The 23,819-nt window shown below is 40.1% G+C and overlaps 1 protein-coding gene and 1 long non-coding RNA gene across 4 annotated transcripts in view; one reads left to right on the top strand and one right to left on the bottom strand.

Moving 5' to 3' along the window:
* Positions 1-23,819, top strand: part of LOC126362350 (glutathione S-transferase C-terminal domain-containing protein homolog) — a 47,262-nt gene that overhangs the window by 12,997 nt on the left and 10,446 nt on the right. For 2 of the 3 annotated variants that reach the window (XM_050007873.1, XM_050007874.1), the window contains exons 3-4: positions 10,508-10,604; positions 12,787-12,966. In XM_050007873.1, coding sequence (XP_049863830.1) covers positions 10,508-10,604; positions 12,787-12,949 — 260 coding nt within the window. In that variant the 3' untranslated portion in view covers positions 12,950-12,966. Of the gene's footprint in view, positions 1-10,507; positions 10,605-12,784; positions 12,967-23,819 lie in introns of those variants that run through there. The other variant, XM_050007872.1, reaches the window with a different exon arrangement.
* The window catches only part of LOC126362386 (uncharacterized), a 30,632-nt gene continuing 21,321 nt past the window's right edge, over positions 14,509-23,819 (bottom strand). Inside the window, exon 3 of the long non-coding RNA XR_007566238.1 lies at positions 14,509-14,639. This is a non-coding gene — a long non-coding RNA (uncharacterized LOC126362386). The remainder of the gene's footprint in view (positions 14,640-23,819) is intronic.

The following is a 23,819-nucleotide window of genomic DNA, read 5'->3' as shown; positions in this document are numbered from 1 at the left end:
AGGTGACTAAAAGGAGTCTCAGACTTTTCGGCCCTGTGGGTTCAGGTCCCATTCTATGGTTTGACCTTCCACGTTCAAAATTGTACACAAGTGCGGGTAATGTGGGGAAGGACGCCTTTACGTGGTGCACGAGTTATCCATAGTGCCCTTAGATTCAATCTCCTGAATCTCTTATCATGGCTTTGCGTCTCCATCTGCGATTCAGCAATTTGGGTGAAGACAATTTCTGGGGTATGTCATCTTCTTCCGTTATCTCCTGCCCTCTTTCGCCCCAATGCCAATATTGGATTTCTCTGCACCCAATATCCGACATGGTAGCCGTTTCATTGTGGTGGGGCCATCATGTACCCATTTGGTGGTAGCCCCCTGACAAGAAAGGGATCACACAGCTGATGCCTAAGCTGTAACCTCCCCACGGTGTTCATTTCATCCGGTGCATTTACAGGGGACCCAGAGACAACAGGGTTGCTACCGGTGTCTTCATCTTGGCCTTTGAGGGTGATTCATTGCCTGAAAAGGTCAAGGTGATGGTTTATCGCTTTGATGTTAAACCATACGTCCCTCCGCCTGTGCGGTGCTTTAAGTACTGGAAGTTTGAGAACATGTCTTCCCACTGCACTTCCAGTGCCACATGTCAAAACTGTGGACATCCACTGCATCCAGATACTCCATGTGTGCCTCTTCCCACTTGTATCAGCTGTGGAGAGCACCACTACTCCTGCTCGCGAGACTGCCCAGTACTCCAAAAGGAGTGGACAATCATGGAGTACAAGACCCTGGACCGGTTGACTTACACAGAGGCTAAACGTAAATTCGAAAGATTACACCCCATTTGGTTGACGTCGACATATGCTGCAGCTACATCACCATCGCCATACCATGTGCCAGTGGTTCATCACTCTGTGCCACCAACAGTGAGCCCTCCAGGCCACCAGAATACATCTGCCCCTTGGTAGTAGGGGGCAAATCTTCGTCCATTGCTCCCAAAGCACCTACTTCAGGAGCAAGGCCCCCCCAAACACAGGGGACATTGGTCCCTTCCTCCCTGCCAGAGAAGGAACAGCTTTCTCCAGCTCCTCTTGTGTGGAAGGGGTCCCTTGTGGCCCTCTCTCCCAAGGTTTCCACTAACGCCTTGGCGGACACTCGTCCAAGGCTCAAGGAGCCAAAAGCTGCTGGATAACTGGACAAAGAGCTCCATGGTCTTCCTCCAAGCCTTGATGCTGCTTTGGAGAAGTCTTCACAGCAAGCCTCTAAAGAGAAGAGAGAGAGAGCAAGCAAACCAATAAGAAGGTCTGCTAAGAAACAGGACCCTCTGGTGGCCTCAACACCACCACTCCCTATCAGTTCTGCATCTGAGGATGTGGTGGAGATCTTAGCGTCCCCTGCGGACCTGCTTCTCACTGATGCCTCATCCACCATAGAAATGACTACAATTACTCAATCTGTGGTAGCAGGTGATCATGATTCATAACCTACCTCCCTGCACACTTCATGCCTTCCCAGCCTCATGATAACGTTATCCTCCAGCGAAATTGCGGCGGTTTTTTCCATCACCTGGCTGTGCTACGGCAACTTTCAAGCTTTACACCTGCATTCTGCATTGCCTTTCAGGAAACCTGGTTCCCCGAAATGCGAACCTCTGCCCTCCACAGCTATAGCGGATATTACAAAAATCGTAGTGACTATAACAGAGTGTCAGGTGGAGTTCACTTGTATGTCCTGAACTCAGAATGCAGTTAACCTGTGCCCCTTCAAACCCCTCTTGAAACTGTGGCTGTCAGGATAAGGACAACACAGGAAATAGCTGTGTGCAACGTATATCTTCCTCCAGACGGTGCAGTACCGCTGAACTCATTGACTGTACTGATTGAGAAACTCCCTAAACCTCTTCTGCTTTTGGGAGATTTTAACGCTCATAACCCTTGTGGGGTGGCAGAGTTCTTACTGGCCGAGGCCGAGATGTTGAAAATTTACTTTCACAACTTGACCTGTGCCTCTGAAATACAGGTGGCCCCACACATTTCAGTGTGGCACATGGCACATATTCGTCCATTGATTTCTTTGTTTGCAGTCCTGGCGTTCTCCCTTCTATTCACTGGAGAGCATATGACGACCTGTGTGGTAGTGACTACTTCCCCATTTTCCTGTCACTGCCCTGGCATCAGGCCCATTGACGCCTGCCCAGATGGGCTTTAAACAAGGCAGACTGGGAAGCCTTCACCTCTGCTGTCGCTGTTGAATGTCCCCCACATGGTAACATTGATGTGGTGGCTGAGCAGGTAACCACAACGATCGTTTCTGCGGCATACAATGCGATCACTTGTTCTTTAGGGTGCCCCTGGCAAAAGACAGTCCCTTGGTGGTCGTCGGAAGTCACTTAGGCAATTCAGGAGCAATGGCGAGCTCTACAGTGACATAAGTGGCACCCTTCCCTGGAGCACCTCATACCCTTTAAACAGGTCCCCATTCACCAGCTTATCAAATGACGAAAACAAGAATGTTGGGAGAGGTATGTGTCGACCATTGGGTGCCATACGTCACCTTCCCAAGTCTGAGCAAAGATCAAACGAGTTTTTGGGTACCAGACCCCAACAGGCATTCCTGGTGAAGTCCTCTCATCCACTACATGCCACAGTGAACCCTATAACGCCCCATTTACAGAGTGGGAGCTCCTCATTGCCCTTGCATATTGCCCTGACACAGCTCTTGGGCAAGATTGGATTCACAGTCAGATGATTAAACATCTCTTGTCTGACTACAAGTGACATCTCCTAGTAATCTTCAACCGGTCTGGTGTGATGGCATCTTTCCATCCCACTGGCGGGAGAGCACCATCATACCGGCGGGAGAGCACCATCATACCAGTGCTCAAACCCGGCAAAAACTGCTCGTGTGGGTAGCTATCGGTCCATCAGCCTCAACAACGTTCTTTGTAAGCTGCTGGAATGTATGGTGTGTCGGTGAGTCATGTGACTTACTGGCTCCAAGCCAAGGCGATTTACGCATGGGTCGCTCTACAACTGATAATCTTGTGTCCCTCGAGTCTGTCATCCGAACAGCCTTTTCCAGATGCTAACACCTTGTTGCTGTCTTTTTTGATTTGTTGTTGTTGTTGTGGTCTTTAGTCCTGAAACTGGTTTGATGCAGCTCTCCATGTTACTCTATCCTGTGCAAGCTTCTTCATCTCCCAGTACCTACTGCAACCTACATCCTTCTGAATCTGCTAGTGTAGTCATCTCTTGGTCTCCCTCTACGATTTTTACCCTCCACGCTGCCCTCCAATACTAAATTGGTGATCCCTTGATGCCTCAGAACATGTCCTACCAACCGATCTCTTCTTCTGGTCAAGTTGTGCCACAAACTTCTCTTCTCCCCAATCCTATTCAATACCTCCTCATTAGTTACGTGATCTATCCACCTTATCTTCAGCATTCTTCTGTAGCACCACATTTCGAAAGCTTCTATTCTCTTCTTGTCCGAACTAGTTATCATCCATGTTTCACTTCCATACATGGCTACACTCCATACAAATACTTTCAGAAAAGACTTCCAGACTCTTAAATCTATACTCGATGTTAACAAACTTCTCTTCTTCAGAAACACTTTCCTTGCCTTTGCCAGTCTACATTTTATATCCTCTGTACTTCGACCATCATCAGTTATTTTACTTCCTAAATAGCAAAACTCCTTTACTACTTTAAGTGTCTCATTTACTAATCTAATTCCTTCAGCATCGCCTGACTTAATTCGACTACATTCCATTATCCTCGTTTTGCTTTTGTTGATGTTCATCTTATATCCTCCTTTCAAGACACTATCCATTCCGTTCAACTGTTCTTCCAAGTCCTTTGCTGTCTCTGACAGAATTACGATGTCATCGGCGAACCTCAAACTTTTTATTTCTTCTCCATGGACTTTAATACCTACTCCGAATTTTTCTTTTGTTTCCTTCACTGCTTGCTCAATATACAGATTGAATAACATCGGGGATAGACTACAGCCCTGTCTCACTCCCTTCCCAACCACTGCTTTCCTTTCATGTCCCTCAACTCTTATAACTGCCATCTGGTTTCTGTACAAATTGTAAATAGCCTTTCGCTCCCTGTATTTTACCCCTGCCACCTTCAGAATTTGAAAGAGAATATTCCAGTCAACATTGTCAAAAGCTTTCTCTAAGACTACAAATGCTAGAAACGTAGGTTTGCTCTTCCTTAATCTAGCTTCTAAGATAAGTCGTAGGGTTAGTATTGCCTCACGTGTTCCAACATTTCTACGGAATCCAAACTGATCTTCCCCGAGGTCGGCTTCTACTAGTTTTTGCATTTGTCTGTAAAGAACTCGCGTTAGTATTTTGCAGCTGTGACTTATTAAACTGATAGTTTGGTAATTTCCACATCTGTCAACACTTGCTTTCTTTGGGATTGGAATTATTATATTCTTCTTGAAGTCTGAGGGTATTTCGCCTGTCTCGTACATCTTGCTCACCAGATGGTAGAGTTTTGTCAGGACTGGCTCTCCCAAGGCCGTCAGTAGTTCCAATGGAATGATGTCTACTCCAGGGGCCTTGTTTCGACTCAGGTCTATCAGTGCTCTGTCAAACTCTCCAAGCAGTATCGTATCTCCCATTTCATCTTCATCTACATCCTCTTCCATTTCCATAATATTGTCCTCAAGTACATCGCCCTTGTATGGACCCTCTATATACTCCTTCCACTTTTCTGCTTTCCCTTCTTTGGTTAGAACTGGGTTTCCAGCTGAGCTCTTAATATTCATACAAATGGTCCTCTTTTCTCCAAAGGGCTCTTTAATTTCCTTGTAGGCAGTATCTATCGTACCTCTAGTGAGATAAGCCTCTACATCCTTAAATTTGTCCTCTAGCCATCCCTGCTTAGCCTCAAAGCTACCCATTCTTCTTCTATTGTATTTCTTTCCCCCATTCCTGTCAATTGCTCCCTTATGCTCTCCTTGAAACTCCGTACAATGTTTGGTTCTTTTAGTTTATCCAGGTCCCATCTCCTTAAATTCCCACCTTTTTGCAGTTTCTTCAGTTTTAATTTACAGGTCATAACCAACAGATTGTGGTCAGAGTCCACATCTGCCCCTGGAAGTGTCTTACAATTTAAAACCTGGTTCCTAAATCTCTGTCGTACCATTATATAATATATCTGAAACCTGTCAGTATCTCCAGGCTTCTTCCATGTATACAGCCTTCTTTTATGATTCTTGAACCAAGTGTTACCTATGATTAAGTTGTGCTCTGTGCAAAATTCTGCCAGGTGGCTTCCTCTTTCATTTCTTTGCCCCAGTCCATATTCACCTACTACGTTTCTTTCTCTCCCTTTTCCTACTACCGAATTCCAGTCACCCGTGACTATTAAATTTTTGTCTCCCTTCACTATCTGAATAATTTCTTTAATTTCATCATACATTTCTTCAATTTCTTCATCTGCAAAGCTAGTTGGTATATAAACTTGTACTGCTGTAGTTGGCGTGGGCTTCGTTTCTATCTTGGCCACAATAATGCGCTCACTATGCTGTTTGTGGTAGCTTACCCGCATTCCTATTTTCCTATTCATTATTAAACCTACTCCTGCATTACCCCTATTTGATTTTGTGTTTATAACCCTGTAGTCACCTGACCAAAAGTCTTGTTCTTTCTGCCACCGAACTTCACTAATTCCCACTATATCTAACTTTAACCTATACATTTCCCTTTTTAAATTTTCTGACGTACCTGCCCGATTAAGGGATCTGACATTTCATGCTTCGACCCGTAGAACGCCAGTTTTCTTTCTCCTGATTTACGAAAAACATATGACACCACCTGGCGACATCATATCCTTGCCACATTATACGAGTGGGGTTTCTGATGCCAGCTCCTGATTTTTATCTAGTATTTCCTGTCCAAGTTGGTGCCTCCCATAGTTCCCTCCATATCTAGGAGAATCGGGTCCTGCAGGGCTCTGTATTGAGAGTGTCTCTGTTTTTATTGGCCATTAATGGTCTAGCAGCAGCTGTAGAGCTGTCTGTCTCACCCTCTCTGTATGAAAATGACTTCTGCATTTTGTACTGCTCCTCCAGTACTGGTTTTGCTGAGCGATGCCTACAGGGAGCCATCTACAAGGTGCAGTCATGGGCTCTAGCCTACAGCTTCCAGTTTTCGGCCGCAGAGTCATGTGTTATGCACTTCTGTTTGCATCGTACCATTAATCTGGAACCAGAACTTTTACGTCATTGATGTTCCCCTCACTGTAGTGGAGACGTTTCGATTCTTAGGACCTGTTTTCAATGCCCGATTGACTTGGCTTCCTCACCTTCATCAGCAAAAGCAGAAGTGCTGGCAGCTCCCAGGTAGATGCCATTTTCCTTGAATCCGAGAAGGCGTTCGATACAGTTCCGCACTGTTTCCTGATAAACAAAGTAAGAACCTATGGAATATCAGACCAGCTGTGTAGCTGGATTGAAGAGTTTTTAGCAAACGGAACACAGCATGTTGTACTCAATGGAGAGACATCTACAGACGTTAAAGTAACTTCCGGCGTGCCACGGGGGAGTGTTATGGGACCATTGCTTTTCACAATATATGCAAATGGCCTAGTAGGTAGTGTCGGAAGTTCCATGCGGCTTTTCGCGGATGATGCTGTAGTACACAGAGAAGTTGCAGCATTAGAAAATTGCAGCGAAATGCAGGAAGATCTGCAGTGGATAGGCACTTGATGCAGTGAGTGGCAACTGACCCTTAACGTAGACAAATGTAATGTATTTCAAATAAATAGAAAGAAGGATCCCTTATTGTATGATTATATGATAGCGGAACAAACACTGATAGCAGTTACTTCTGTAAAATATCTGGGAGTATGTGTGCGGAATGATTTGAAGTGGAATGATCATATAAAATTAATTGTTGGTAAGGCGGGTGCCAAGTTGAGATTAATTGGGAGAGTACTTAGAAAATGCAGTCCATCAACAAAGGAGGTGGCTTACAAAACACTCGTTCCACCTATACTAGAGTATTGCCCATCAGTGTGGGATCCGTACCAGGTCGGGTTGACAGAGGAGATAGAGAAGATCCAAAGAAGAGCAGTGCATTTCGTCGCAGGGTTATTTGGTAAGCATGATAGCGTTACAGAGATGTTTAGCAAACTCAAGTGGCAGATTCTGCAAGAGAGGCACTCTGCATCACAGAGTAGCTTGCTGTCCAGGTTTCGAGAGGGTGCATTTCTGGATGAGGTATCGAGCATATTGCTTCCCCCTACTTATACCTCCCGAAGAGATCACGAGTGTAAAATTAGAGAGATTCGAGAGTGCACGGAGGCTTTCTGGCAGTCGTTCTTCCCGCAAACCATACGCGACTGGAACAGGAGAGGGAGGTAATGACAGTGGCACGTAAAGTGCCCTCCGCCACACACCGTTGGGTGGCTTGCGGAGTATAAATGTAGATGTAGGTGTAGATGTACACCCCACGGCTCTCTGCTGTCACTTCATCTCAATTCTTGACATGTACCAAGGCCATTAAGTGGTTTACATTGACAGCCTGATGGCTGATGGTCACATCAGCTTTCCGTATGTCCATGGAGGACATACTGAACAGCATTCCTTGGCTGATGGCTGCAGTGTTCTCACTGCGGAGCTGTTGGCTAATCTTGCTATCTTGAGCAAATCGATTCATGCTCTGGGGAGTTGTTTCTTCTGTTTACTGACTCCTTGAGCAGCCTACAAGCTATTGACCAATGCTACCCTCATCATCCTATGGTAGCGAGCATCCAGGAGTCCATCTATGCCGTGGAATGGTCCGGTTGTTCAGTGGTGTTTGTGTGGACCCCGGGAAATGTCGGAATCCCAGGCAGCGAACTTGCTGACAGGCTGGCCAAACAGGCTACACAGAAACTGCTTATGGAGATTTGCATTCCAATAACTGATCTGCATTTGTTTTTATACCGCCAGGTTTTCGGCTTTGGGAGACGGAATAGCATAGTCTCAGTACACACAACAAACTGCATGCCCTTAAGGAGTCTGCGAATGTGTGGCAGTCCTCTACATGGGTTTCTCACAGGGTCTCTGTGGTTATCTGCCGGCTCCGCATCGTCCATGCTTGGGCGACCCACGGCTACCTCCTATGCTGTGAAGACATGCCTCAGTGTCGACGCGGCGCCCTGTTGACTGTGGCCCATACTCTGGTGCACTGTCCCATTTTTGACTGCCCTGCGTCGAAATCTTTGGTTACCAGACTCGTGGCCGCTAATTTTATCTGACAACGCCTCATCGGCTGATTTAGTTAGTTTCATGTTTTATTTGTGAGGGTGGGTTTTATCATTTGATCTAAGTTTTAGCGCATGTCCTTCGTCCCTCTGTGTCCTCCACCCTAGTGCTTTTAGGGTGGAGGTTTTAATGTGTTGCAGAGTGGCTGGCTTCTCCTTTTTGTTCTCATGGTGAGCCAGCTATGGTAATTTGTTTTGTCATTTTAATCTCTTTCTACCTGTTGCATTTCTGTGTTTTTCTTCTCCTCTTTTGTCCATTTAAGTGTTTGTTATCCTTCCGTTGTTCTTGTGGTTTTTTTTTTCTTTTTCTCAGTTTTGTGCTGTCAGTCTTGCTTGTTTTATTCTCATCCTTGTGACATTGTTTTATTTGGAACAAGGGACTGATGACCTAGCAGTTTGGTCCCTTCCCCCCTCTCTTAAACCATCCAACCAACCTCTGCAGTTACCATGCTATGTAACAGGCATTGTTGCAACAGTTACATTTTTTATAATTATGTAAGGGTGTAAAAATTGATTTTGGTCCAACATATTTGGGTGAAGAGAACTTGGAGATACAAATTTTTCATGTGGATTTTTACATTGGTTAGTCATTACAGAAAAAGTAAAATTCATATCTATGTTACTAAAATCTCTCTTGGAGTAAGATACCAGCTGCAGTGCAAGGGCAACAAAATTTCAATTTTCTGAATTTCACATGATTATTAACCAATTTAAAATCTGTCATAATCTACTCATCGAGAGGAATAATCTTTTATTGAAAGCGTAACATAATAAGTCAAATATTACAGTTAGCAGTCGTGTGTTGTCTTGAGGGAGTGTATCTGGTTGCACACAAATACATGAACTTCATTAATCCAGTATTTGCAAAAAGAGCACTTTCCGGCTTCCAAAGCAAAATTTACACTTAAAGTCGAACCTTTTTGAAAGTTTTTTTGCTGAGACTCCCAACAAAATAACTAAAGAAAAAAGTTTACCGCTTGCTACATGAGCACTGTTCATGCAGTAAAACTGCAACATTGAACGTGATATTTTAATTTATTACTTTTTTACTAAGAACTCTGTTCGTAACAGATTTAGCATCAAGTATCTACAAATATCACTCAATATATCTGCAAAATTATATCATTGCATGACACAATTCAGAAGTTATGACGTCATAAACAGTGAAATGTGTGAAAAACTAACTTACCCATAAAATAGATTGCAAATTACCAAGACTGTTTCATCTAGTATTTCAAACCTTTCCGAAGCTTTTTCTGGCTTCCATACTTGAAGACATGCTTAGTTCTTTAAAGAACTGGGTACTGGTTTGAAGCCAATGTAAGTGCAAGGAAATTAATCCTTTAATTTCTGCATAAAGTTGCTTTTGTGACAGGTTTGTTGAGAGAGAAATTTATTTGTTATTTGCAGGATTCACATAATGTTGTTGGTATTTGGTGAGGGTAAGAAAGAGAAATTGAAGTGTGGCACTGGTAAATGATGTACTAGGTTTTTACCAGTTAAAAAATTCTGTAGTATTGTGGTACATTTTTACATAAATTTAAGTAGGACCTCAGCAAAGGATGGGCTCTTTCCCTTTTTCTACTAAACCTGCAACCATGAGGATAACTGAACACTTCAGTGTATTAGAAGCATACCTCTACCATGGAAATTAAATTACATTTAAGGACAATTCACAGATTTTATTTCATCAATGTAATTTAGTGTATGTAATGCTTGTTTGTAGTAATGTAAATTTTTTTAGGCTGATACTGAATTAACATGATAGCAGTACTGAACAGGAAGCTGTAGTTTAAGAACTGATATTACAGCATTAAAATTTAAATTATTTTAAAAGTAACAGTATAGAGTGGATTAGACATTTGAACGTCTATAACCAGCCATCTCCAATCACATGATAACAGATTTGATTGTTTCTTCTCTCTTCTTGCCATAAAAATTTCATATTTATCAATGAATACTGGTTTTCATCTTGAAGACGCTATTGTAAGACAATAACCTAGCAGTCCTCTTGCAAACCAAAAACTAGCCCACAACTAAAATAAGCATTTTAGACATTCACAATTTGTTTTCTTTACACGACTCTTCCTTGCTTGTACATAATTTCTTGTGATATTTTCTAATGTTGTCAGACTGAAGTGAAGTGTTAGAATTCTTCATAGTGTTTTAACTGTTATAACTTATGCAACTGTGTAATTTAATTAAGGAAATCAATTAACTGTGAAATGGATGGTTATTGTGCATTTCAGCATTTGAAATACGCAGCAGGATGATAGCTGCATGCCTGCCTACACATTATAAGGAAGTTTTAAGGTGCACAAACTCAGGCTCAAATGTCATAAGAAGGTAAGTTGTATTCAGAACATCGTCTGAGCTTAGGAGTAATTTTTGAATATTCGCTTTTGATATTTGTGTTTATTTCTGAAATGCATTAGCATTTCAGTTCAGCAAGAAGTTTTGTAATAAGATAATTAATCTATATGGAAATAATTCTATCATGTTAAGTTTTAGACCTTGGCCTATGCTTACAAGCCTGAATGCGAGGTTTCAAACATCTTGTCCCATGCACATTGTCCACTGTGCACTGAGCATAAAATTGTTACAGTTTTGACGGAGAGAGTGGGATCTAGTGTTTTTGCCCATACAGTAGATGCCACAACTAACAGTAATCATCAAATGGTTTGTAGATAAACATTTTCCTCAAGAGGAAAATAGGTTATTCACTTGCTGTTTTTTGTTGGTAAAAGTCATGTCTCAAGTTGCTTATGCACCTGACTGGGTTCTCATGGCTGTCAGCCAGGATGGTGAAAGCTAAAGCAATCCCCTCTCTGTTCATGTTTTTAGGATATTTTAATATTTAAATGACCCCTCAAAATCTTGGGCTTCTACATCCCCTTCAATGTAAAGTGCTCAATGGAAGAGTCATGATGAAATATAATGGCCTCCAAGCAACAAAATTACGACCAGACTGAGAGGAACACCACACAGCTGTGGTCAAAATGTTGGTTTTATTCAGTGACAGTTCTACATCTACACCTATACTCTGCAAACTATTGTGATGTACGTGGCAGAGGATACATCCCACTGTACCAGTTATTAGGGTTTCTGCCTGTTCCATTACCGCGTGGAGCATTTTGTGAATGCCTCTATGAAAGCAGTAATTATTCTAATGTTATCCTCACAATCCCTATGTGAGCGATACTTAAGGGGTTAGGGGACTGATGACCATAGATTTTAAGTCCCATAGTGCTCAGAGCCATTTGAACCATTTGAACTTAAGGGGTTGTAGTATTTTTGTAGAATGATCATTTGAAGCTGGTTCTTGAAACTTTGTTAATAGACTTTCTCGTGATAGTTTATGTTTGTCTTCAACAGTCTGCCAGTTCAGTGTCTTCATTATCTCATTAACTCTCTCCCACTGATCACACTGACCTGTGACCATTGATGCTGCCCTTTTCGGTATATGTTCAATATGCTCTGTTGGTCGTATTTGGTTGGGGCCCTACACACTTCAGCAGTATTCTAGAACTGGTCGCACAAGTGATTTGTAAGCAATCTACTTTGTAGGCTCATTACTCTTCCCCAGTATTCTACCAAGAAACCAAAGTCCACTACCTGCTTTACCCATGACTGAGCCCATGTGATCATTCCATTTCATATCCCTAAAAAGTGTTATACCCTGGTATTTGTATGAGTTTGCAGGTTCCAACAATGACTCATTGATATTATAATTGTAGGATTTTCGGGAAGAGAACTATTTTACATTTCTGAACATTTAAAACAAGTTGCCAGTCTTCGTACCTCTTTTGATTATTTATGCAGCTTCTTTCAGACAATACTTTGTTATAAATAACTGCAGCATCTGCAAAAAGTGTGAGGTTACTATTAATATTGTCTGCAAGGTCTTTAATAAACATGAACACGAAGGGTTCCAACACACTTCCCTGGGGCACATCTGAAGTTACTTCTACATCTGATGATGACACTCCATGCAAGATAAACTGTTGCATCCTCCCTATCAAAAAGTCCTCATAGCAGTATCAAATTTCACTTGGTACCCCATGTGATTGAACTTTTGATAATAAGCGTAGGTGTGGCACCGAGTCAAATGCTTTTTGAAAATCGAGAAATACTGTTATTGTGTGATAGGGCATGTCACTGTACCCAGAAACCTTCAGTGTTTATTTGTTGAACTTTATGCATTAGTATTTAGTTGTGTTAGTAATTGTAGTAGTGTCACCAAACTATCTGCTCACTTCAGTTGACTTTTAACTTTGACATTTGACTACACTACTCCTATACTACAGGTGCACTTGTTATATTCACTGTTGGCTGCAGGAGGTATTTGTTTCATAGTTGCAGTTTTGGTCTTAAGGCTGAAATTGAAATTAAGAAACAAATAATTTATACAACTATGATGTTCTTTAAAAAATTCTACATGATTTGAACCCCAGCCATTAGAAGTTAAACAGTGTTTACTTTTGTTTTGTGCTGATTGTTTTGTATTTTCCCTGGAATCTTGTTTCAGTTGTGACAAGGTAACTTGGCTTGAGGAAAGAAACTTCTGGATATTTGAAGGATTGGCATTTGCTACTGGATTTGTCTCTACAACTGTTGTGTATGTAAGGCAGAAAATACTAGATCATCGAATGCTACGCCGAATTCAAAGGCAATTGGCAAGTGGAGTTTGAATAGACAGATTAATTTGGTACGTACTCAGCTAGTTGTAAACATTTCAAAGGCAGTAAGCTATGTATTGTGTGAGAGGTGCAAGCTAACAACAAATTACTGTTTTAGAAATTTTGAAATGCTGAATAGAATATGATTTCCGTAATTTTTGGGTCACGTAATCTGAAAATGAAGCTTAAATTTCTTGATTGGCTCTCATTTTCGAGAGTGTGGTTCTTGTTGTGTGTATCATACAAGAAAACATGAAAATACATGAAAAATTATCAGCTGCTTGAGGTCATTGAGCTCCCCTTTTGTCATTTATGACGGTAGGAGGACTAAATTTTCTGTTTAGCATTTATTAGGGCTGAGAAGAACCTTTTCTCAAGATTCAGATTGGACATTCTTTGTAATGAGGTGCAAGGTGGGTGACAGTGTGTTTATTAGGATATACAAGTCTTGTTCTTCTTTATAGGTATTCCTTTGTGGATATAAGTAATTCATTAGTGTGGTCAGTAAGTGTCATCAGCAGGCCAAATGGCATCCATCACAATGACATCTACACATTGAGATTGGATTAATTTGTCGTACAGCATACATGTAGTGTATATTTTTTGCCCTGGTCGCCTATCTTAAGGCCAGAACACCAGAATAAAGCCCTTTTTTAAAACAAAAGATGTAATTTAACATTTCCTGGAACAAAATAACATTTAACTGCAAATATAAGAGACCTTAGCTGCATTATTAACAAATCAATGGACTGTTTTTACAAACTTTTAATACTAGATTGCCAACTGCAAGTATGTCACAAGACAGTTATCACTAAATGACTCAAAAAATTTGAAAATACAGCCCTTTCATTGTAGCAGCTTTTAAGAACTGAAGAATCTTATCTAACCACAACACTGCTGATCATGTTCTAAATGCATGCAGAGCATGTACCTTGTTGTGTGATGATATTAGACACGTTCAGACAGTGCTGGCAAACTGCTTAGATGTGGAGTCGAATATTTATCAGAAAATTGTAGTTATAGATAATTGCTGCAAAAAAACAAGACTAATATTTGAATTTCAATGTCATTTTTAAATTAAGTAACTGCAAATTAACAAAGTTAAATTCATTCTGTTTTTGTTAATTTTTGTTATTGGCATAATATTTGATAACTGTCTTTGAATTAAAATGTGTAGTACATAAATTCAGAAAACATATCTATCATAAATTGTCAACACCTCAAAAATTTGGATTTATAGTTAAGTTCGAACAATCTCCAACATTCACTCATTTAACAAGTGTGCTCTTTTGTTTGAATTGAAAATTGAATAGGAGTTCTGAGTGTTGTACAGTTTGGCACATAAGTAGTGAAAGTTAGGTTAAAAGGGAGACATCCTTACAAAATATAAACTAGAATAATATAATTAAGGATCTAGCAATACTACTAGTTCATTAGCAATTTTCATAGTGGATCTTTTTCACAAAAGTCTTGTGATAAATTCTTCATACAGCTGAGAACAGAAAGAATGGCAAAAGAGTTGTCCAAACACGTCAAAAAATCAACTTTTATTTGATTGAGAAAGTATTTACTTACAAACACATTGAACAATATTTAGAAGGCAGTACATATGCCTGTTTACTTTATCCTTTGTGTATTCTTGTGTTCTCTTAGTGCCAAATAACATCAGAACTCTGTCTCCTCCAATAGAGCTGACTTCACACTGTTGAAACAATTTTTATTAAACAAACATTTGCAATATAATAATGTACAATGTACACTTTTTCTTTGTACACATTATGTAAAACTGTAGTACCATTTTGCTGCTAGATATTTTGTCTTTCTTGTGGGAGAACACTCACAGGAAAAATAATAAAGTCCTCATTCAACGTTTTCAGAATGTTGTGAAAACAAAGTAAAGAATAAACTAAAAATCAAGAAGATCCAAAAGCACGTTATCTGTTCCTATAACACTAGTAAGCATGGAAAGAATTGGTTAACTTACAATGTTAGCAGGGGAAGGCCACTGTCTACTGCCTCTGTGGTGCAGTGTTCAGTATACTCATTTGTAATTCTGGGCTCAGCACAATTACTTAATCATTGATGATGTAAACTTAACAACCGGCTATACTACTTTTGATGGTTTTTACGTACTTTAAACAAATATTAAATAGTTTTATATGACACAGTCAAGTTTAATTGTAGCTTTATTATTCATTTATTGCTCTTAAATACTCTTGATGATCACCTTGTTGCAATGAATTATATTGATTTAACAACACAGGTCAGTAAGCAACAATTTCCCGAGGGCACGCAGCTTTATTGTATGGTTAATTGATGGTGGCGTCCTCTTGGGTAAAATAGTCCTCCATACGGATCTCCGGGGAGGGACTACTCAAGAGGACGTTGTTATCAGGAGAAAGAAAACTGATGCAGCTCTCCATGCAACTCTATCCTGTGCAAGCTTCTTCATCTCCCAGTACCTACTGCAACCTACATCCTTCTGAATCTGCTTAGTGTATTCATCTCTTGGTCTCCCTCTACGATTTTTACCCTCCACGCTGCCCTCCAATGCTAAATTTGTGATCCCTTGATGCCTCAGAACATGTCCCACCAACCGATCCCTTCTTGTAGTCAAGTTGTGCCACAAACTTCTCTTCTCCCCAATCCTATTCAATACCTCCTCATTAGTTACGTGATCTATCCACCTTATCTTCAGCATTCTTCTGTAGCACCACATTTCAAAAGCTTCTATTCTCTTCTTGTCCGAACTAGTTATCATCCATGTTTCACTTCCATACATGGCTACACTCCATACAAATACTTTCAGAAATGCCTTCCAGACTCTTAAATCTATACTCGATGTTAACAAACTTCTCTTCTTCAGAAACACTTTCCTTGCCTTTGCCAGTCTACATTTTATATCCTCTGTACTTCGACCATCATCAGTTATTTTACTTCCTAAATAGCAAAACTCCTTTACTACTTTAAGTGTCTCATTTCCTAATCTAATTCCTTCAGCATCGCCTGACTTAATTCGACTACATTCCATTATCCTCGTTTTGCTTTTGTTGATGTTCATCTTATATCCTCCTTTCAAGACACTATCCATTCCGTTCAACTGTTCTTCCAAGTCCTTTGCTGTCTCTGACAGAATTACGATGTCATCGGCGAACCTCAAACTTTTTATTTCTTCTCCATGGACTTTAATACCTACTCCGAATTTTTCTTTTGTTTCCTTCACTGCTTGCTCAATATACAGATTGAATAACATCGGGGATAGACTACAGCCCTGTCTCACTCCCTTCCCAACCACTGCTTTCCTTTCATGTCCCTCAACTCTTATAACTGCCATCTGGTTTCTGTACAAATTGTAAATAGCCTTTCGCTCCCTGTATTTTACTCCTGCCACCTTCAGAATCTGAAAGAGAGTATTCCAGTCAACATTGTCAAAAGCTTTCTCTAAGTCTACAAATGCTAGAAACGTAGGTTTGCCTTTTCTTAATCTTTCTTCTAAGATAAGTCGTAGGGCCAGTATTGCCTCACGTGTTCCATCATTTCTACGGAATCCAAACTGATCCTCCCCGAGGTCCGCATCTACCAGTTTTTCCGTTCGTCTGTAAAGAATTCGCGTTAATATTTTGCAGCTGTGACTTATTAAACTGATAGTTCGGTAATATTCACATCTGTCAACACCTGCTTTCTTTGGGATTGGAATTATTATATTCTTCTTGAAGTCTGAGGGTATTTCGCCTGTCTCGTACATCTTGCTCACTAGCTGGTAGAGTTTTGTTATGACTGGCTCTCCCAAGGCCGTCAGTAGTTCTAATGGAATGTTGTCTATTCCGGGGGCCTTGTTTCGACTCAAGTCTTTCAGTGCTCTGTCAAACTCTTCACGCAGTATCTTATCTCCCATTTCGTCTACATCTACATCCTCTTCCATTTCCATAATATTATCTTCAAGTACATCGCCCTTGTATAAACCTTCTATATACTCCTTCCACCTTTCTGCCATCCATTCTTTGCTTAGAACTGCGTTTTCATCTGAGCTCTAGATGTTCATACAAGTGGTTCTCCTATCTCCAAAGGTCTCTTTAATTTTCCTGTAGGCAGTATCTATCTTACCCCTAGTGAGATAAGCTTCTACATCTTTACATTTGTTCTCTAGCCATCCCTGCTTAGCCATTTTGCACTTCCTGTCGATCTCATTTTTGAGACGTTTGTATTCCTTTTTGCCTGCTTCATTTACTGCATTTTTATATTTTCTCCTTTCAACAATTAAATTTAATATTTCTTCTGTTACCCAAGGATTTCTAGCAGCCCTCGTCTTTTTACCTACTTGATCCTCTGCTGCCTTCACTACTTCATCCCTCAAAGCTACCCATTCTTCTTCTACTGTCTTTCTTTCCCCCATTCCTGTCAATTGTTCCCTTATGCTCTCCTTAAAACTCTGTACAACCTCTGGTTCTATCAGCTTATCCAGATTCCATGTCCTTAAATTCCCACTTTTTAGCAGTTTCTTCAGTTTTAATCTACAGGTCATAACCAATAGATTGTGGTCAGAGTCCACATCTGCCCCTGGAAATATCTTACAATTTAAAACCTGGTTCCTAAATCTCTGTCTTATCATTATATAATCTATCTGATACCTTTTAGTATCTCCAGGATTCTTCCATGTATACAACCTTCTTTTATGATTCTTGAACCAAGTGTTAGCTATGATTAAGTTATGCTCTGTGCAAAATTCTACCAGACGGCTTCCTCTTTCATTTCTTAGCCCCAATCCATAATCACCTACTATGTTTCCTTCTCTCCCTTTTCCTACTGACGAATTCCAGTCACCCATGACTATTAAATTTTCGTCTACCTTCACTACCTGAATAGTTAGGGTTATAAATACAAAATCAAATAGGGGTATGCAGGAGTAGGTTTAATAATGAATAAAAAAATAGGAGTGTGGTTAAGCTACTACAAACAGCATAGTGAACGTGTTATTGTGGCCAAGATAGACACGAAACCCATACCTACTGCAGTAGTACAAGTTTATATGCCAACTAGCTCTGCAGATGATGAAGAAATTGAAGAAATGTATGATGAGATAAAAGAAATTATTCATATAGTGAAGGGAGATGAAAATTTAATAGTCATGGGTGACTGGAATTCGAGTGTAGGAAAAGGGAGAGAAGGAAACATAGTAGATGAATATGGATTGGGGGTAAGAAATAAAAGAGGAAGCCGCCTGTTAGAATTTTGCACAGAGCGTAACTTCATCATAGCTAACACTTGGTTCAAGAATCATAAAAGAAGGTTGTATACATGGAAGAATCTTGGAGATAGTAAAAGGTATCAGATAGATTATATAGTGGTAAGACAGAGATTTAGGAACCAGGTTTTAAGTTGTAAGACATTTCCAGGGGCAGGTGTGGACTCTGACTACAATCTATTGGTTATGAACTGCAGATTAAAATTGAAGAAACTGCAAAAAGGTGGGAATTTAAGGAGATGGGACCTGGATAAACTGACTAATCCAGAGGTTGTACAGTGTTTCAGGGAGAGCATAAGGGAACAATTGACAGCAGTGGGGGAAAGTAGTACAGTAGAAGAAGAATGGGTAGCTCTGAGGGATGAAGTAGGTAAAAAGATGAGGGCTAGTAGAAATCCTTGGGTAACAGAAGAAATATTGAATTTAATTGATGAAATTAGGAAACATAAAAACGCAGTAAATGAAGCAGACAAAAAGGAATACAAACGTCTCAAAAATGAAATCGACAGGAAGTGCAAAATGTCTAAGCAGGGATGTCTAGAGGACAAATGTAAGGATATAGAGGCTTATCTCACTAGGGTAAGATAGATACTGCCTACAGGAAAATTAAAGAGACCTTTCGAGAAAAGAGAACCGCTTGTATGAATACCAAAGTTCAGATAGAAACCCAGTCCTAACCAAAGAAGGGAAAGCAGAAAGGTGGATGGAGTATATAGAGGGTCTATACAAGGGCGATGTACTTGAGGACAATATTATAGAAATGGAAGAGAATGTAGATGAAGATGAAATCAGAGATACGATATTGTGTGAAGAGTTTGACAGAGCATTGAAAGACCTGAGCCGAAACAAGGCCCCGGAAGTAGACAACATTCCATTAGAACTACTGACGGCCTTGGGAGTGCCAGTCCTGACCGAACTCTACCATCTGGTGAGCAAGATGTATGAGACAGGCGAAGTACCCTCAGACTTCAAGAAGAATATAATAATTCCAATCCCAAAGAAAGCAGGTGTTGACAGATGTGAAAATTACCGAACTATCAGTATAATAAGTCACAGCTGCAAAATACTAGTCCAAATTCTTTACAGACGAGTGGAAAACCTATTAGAAGCTGACCTCGGGGAAGATCAGTTTGGATTCCGTAGAAATATTGGAACAAGTGAGGCAATACTGATCTTATGACTTATCTTAGAAGAAAGATTAAGGAAAGGCAAACCTATGTTTCTAGCATTTGTAGTCTTAGAGAAAGCTTTTGCAAATGTTGAATGGAATACTCTCTTTCAAATTCTGAAGGTGGCAGGGGTAAAATGCAGGGAGCGAAAGGCTATTTACAATTTGTACAGAAACCAGATCGCAGTTAGGAGTCGAGGGGAATGAAAGGGAAGCAGTGGTTGGGAAGGGAGTGTGAAAGGGTTGTAGCCTCTCCCCAATGTTATTCAATCTATATATTGAGCAAGCAGTAAAGGAAACAAAAGAAAAATTCGGAGTAGGTATTAAAATACATGGAGAAGAAATAAAAACTTTGAGGTTCGCCGATGATATTGTAAGTCTGCAGAGGCAATGGCAAGGAAAGCTTTCTGAAGAAGAGAAATTTGTTAACATCGAGTATAGATTTAAGTGTCAGGAAGTCGTTTCTGAAAGTATTTGTATGGAGTGTAGCCATGTATGGAAGTGAAACATGGATGATAAATAGTTTGGACAGGAAGAGAATAGATGCTTTCTAAATGTGGTGCTACAGAAGAATGCTGAAGATTAGATGGATAGATCACATAACTAATGAGGAGGTATTGAATAGGATTGGAAAGAAGAGAAGTTTGTGGCACAACTTGACGAGAAGAAACCGCTTGGTAGGACATGTTCTGAGGCATCAGGTTATCACAAATTTAGCATTTGAGGGCAGTGTGGAGTGTAAAAATCATAGAGGGAGACCAAGAGATGAATACACTAAGCAGATTCAGAAGGATGTAGGCTGCAGTAGGAACTGGGAGATGAAGAAACTTGCGCAGAATAGGGTAGCATGGAGAGCTGCATCAAACCAGTCTCAGGACTGAAGACCACAACAACAACAACAACAACAATAACCAACTGAATACGGATAACTTGGTACAACTATAATTTAATGACTCAGATTGACTAACATACCTACTATACGTCACAATGGCTCGATCAAGTCTGACTTAACGAGTAAACTAACAGTAATTGTGCCCTTGGATTGATAGCTGCTGACTGACTGTGGCTTTGTGTGTGATGACTGTTTAAAGACGCACATTGGACATATATTATAAAATGTTAAAAAGTAAAAGTTTTTTGAAATTACTGCAAAAGTATTAATATGGATGTAAAAGTAAAATTATTATCCTTATCATCATCGTTATGCTTATTTTTGTGTTCCGTGACTTATTGTTATTTTTCTTCTCGCTTTCCAGCACAACGTTAAGTCTTAATTATAATCACTTAATATTTCAGTTTTTTAAATGTCCTGTGTTCATGATTGAACTAGACAGAAAAAATAAAAATACTCTTTAACACACAAGGCAGAGACACTGTTTCACTTAACTATTGGATGTATGTCCTTAAATTTATACAAATAAGCGTTGTGTTTCATAAGGCTGAAGTTTTGGTGCACACTCCAATCATCAAAAGTGTACCAAGGATTTTCTGAAACTCATATTTTCTAAAGGCATTTCACAATCTAACAATTAGGCTAGAAAAGGTTTAAATTTTTGGAATCAGAAGAGATGGGACTAAAAGACAATAATGATGAAATTGTTGAAAGGATTATAGTTTACGATTCAATCGTTTTAGATGTTGACAGTTTTGAATAAAAGTAACTTTTGAATTATGCAGTTTACAGAAAAAACATGCTGTTATTTAGAAAGATTGGAATAAAGACTATCAAGTAAGGTCAATCTAAAAGCAGACAGTTATTAGCAGGGTCAAATTTTGAAATGCATGTGGTTTTAGTGAAGTGTAAATGTAGAATATTTCTCTAAGTAAAATGTTTCCAACTTAACTGTCTATGCTTGTGTTGTATTTGAACTTTCTCTAGCTGAACTATCTACGCTTGTTATATTTGAACTTTTCTTTTCGTATATAGAAACGCCATGTCTTTCTGTATCCAGTTGTTTTTTATTTGCTGTGCTCACATAGTTACGGTATGCTTGTGCAGAATTACTGCTTTGTGTGTTGTGTTAATAAATGTGTGTTAGCATCCTAACTATTTCAAGGATTACCAATACTTGACCTCTAATCAAATGCCAAATTATCTTCCCCCAGTTAATTTGTGGGTGGGCTATAGTGAATCCCATTGTGACAAATCCTTGTTGATCTCATAAGTTCAGTTGATGTCCCATAAATCTGTGTATTTTCTGATTCAATCCCTAAAATATCCTGGGATCCATTTTCATCCCATTCTACTGCTGATTCTGGGAACAGATGAATAGAATTCATCTTCAGTTTCATGTTTCTAAGTATTCTTCCAGATGCTGCATTGGTATTGATGCCTTTTGATAGTTCCGTAAGGCAGCTCCATGATGTGCGGCATAATTACCAGCTGTTTGATTACACTACTAATGATCCCGGTGATCCAAGTAACAATCTCTCTGAGAAGTGTTTCGCGTATGCTTGATCACCAGCCTAGAACTTTGTACTAATCTTGTCTTTATGCCCTCTTTAGACGGAAGATATTATCTTCAGCTAATGGCTGTGAAGTAGCTCAGAAAGTGATTTTCCAGTTATTGGTTTTGGAGTTGTGCGGTAAATGCATTTTCTGTAGAGTATCTTGCTTGTCGGCCTTTTTCATAACATCCTTGAAAGTCCTGACAAATGTTTCTGCTTCACCATTTGAAGATGGATGAAATGGAGCTGTAGTCAGGTGTTCTATGCCATTCTTGCCACGGAAATCTTTGATTTACTTTGATACAACTTTTGTAGCATTGTCAGAAACTGTGGTTGTGGGGAATTGCTCTGTGCCAAAGATTTTTTTAGTGCTTTTATTGTGGCTTTTAAGTAATTTCGATTATATGTGGGAGCTGTGTGTGTGCGTGTGTGTGTGCGTGTGCGTGTGCGTGTGCGTGTGCGTGTGCGTGTGCGTGTGCGTGTGCGTGTGCGCGCGCGTGTGCGTGTGCGCGCGCGTGTGCGTGTGCGCGCGCGTGTGCGTGTGCGCGCGCGTGTGCGTGTGCGCGCGCGTGTGCGTGTGTATCCATCCTGGTACATGTGGATACCCTGGTACATGTGTGCACCCGAGCGCGCGCACCCTCGCGTGCACACATGTACCAGGATGCTTTTCAGAATGGTTCAACATGTATTCTTTCCCATGGTTCTGTTGCTTAGTCCCAGTTTTGACAAGGCTCACATTGTGAAACCATTTCTTCAATCATTTTTTGCCACTAACAATTCCTTCTTGCCATTTGTTTCGTTCTGACAACAGTCTCATGCCCGTCATGAAGTGAGTTCAAAGTTTTCTTTTGGTACATTTTGGATATGATAAGGCTTGTGAAATCTGTCTGAAGAAGTAACAGTCTGTGGCTGATGCTTATAGTAGGCTTTTTTTTCATTAAAATATGGTTGCAGTTTTTTTTATCCTTTGACAAATAATCTGATCTGTTTTTCTCATAATACAGAATCAGTTTTAGTGCTACATGTTTGGTCATGGTTTCTCGAATTTTTCAGTGATCAACTGAAAATGAATTGATCTGTTTAATAATTTCTTCATCAATTTGCAAGCAGGGCTCTTCAGACAAAGCAAATTTTTGAAACGAACCAAATGGCAGTCTTGTTTTTCTGTGGACCTGTATCTGAATTTCATACTTCTATCCTATCAATGTGATTGCCCAGCTTTGTAGTCTCTGAATGGTCATTACTGGCAGCTGTTTGCTTGGGTGGAATATTGAAACCAGATACTAGTGATCTGTGACCAGTTGAAATGTTTTTCCGCTCTAATGTAGTGAAATTTCTTGACCCATAAATTATGGATAGTGCTTCCTTTTCAGTTTGGCTGTATCTGACCTGATGTTCATTTAAAGTCTTGGAGGGAAAGGCAATGGGCTTTCCTGATCTATGCGAGCACCTGTGAAGCAATACTACTGTGATTCCACATGAAGGTGCATCAGTGGATAATACCACAGTTTGATTTGGGTCAGTGTGCATCAACTTAGTTTCAATGATAATTTCCTTCCTGTGCTTCAGAAATGCTGCCTCTTCTTGCTTGGTCCATTTGAATTGTGCAATCCCTCCCTTTCCGATGTTGATGTAGTGAGCCAATGATTTCAGCAAATCCCTAGGTGAATTTGTCATAGTAATTTACTTTTCCTGTGAAATATTGTTGTTCCTGGATATTCTTTGGATGCGGCAGCTTGTTTATTGCTTCCACACTAGCTTCAGATGGTTGGATTCCACTTGCACCAGTGATGTGACCTTAAGTGTTCTACTTCATTTTTCAAGAGTTCACATTTATTTCTGTTGTACCTGAGACCATTTTCTCCCAGTCATGTGAAAAGCATCTTCAAATTTTCCACATGATCATCCATATTTGTGACTGACGATTATATATTGGCCAATAAGTGGCACATCCATGCATGGTACTTGTGATTTGTTTCACAAATTGTTGGGACATTAGGCAGGAGCACTTACTATGTTTAATG

The sequence above is a fragment of the Schistocerca gregaria genome, chromosome 1, assembly GCF_023897955.1.
Source record: "Schistocerca gregaria isolate iqSchGreg1 chromosome 1, iqSchGreg1.2, whole genome shotgun sequence".
NCBI lineage: Eukaryota > Metazoa > Arthropoda > Insecta > Orthoptera > Acrididae > Schistocerca > Schistocerca gregaria.
Note: the sequence above shows the minus strand (reverse complement) of the source record. Positions and strands in the feature narration are given on the sequence as shown.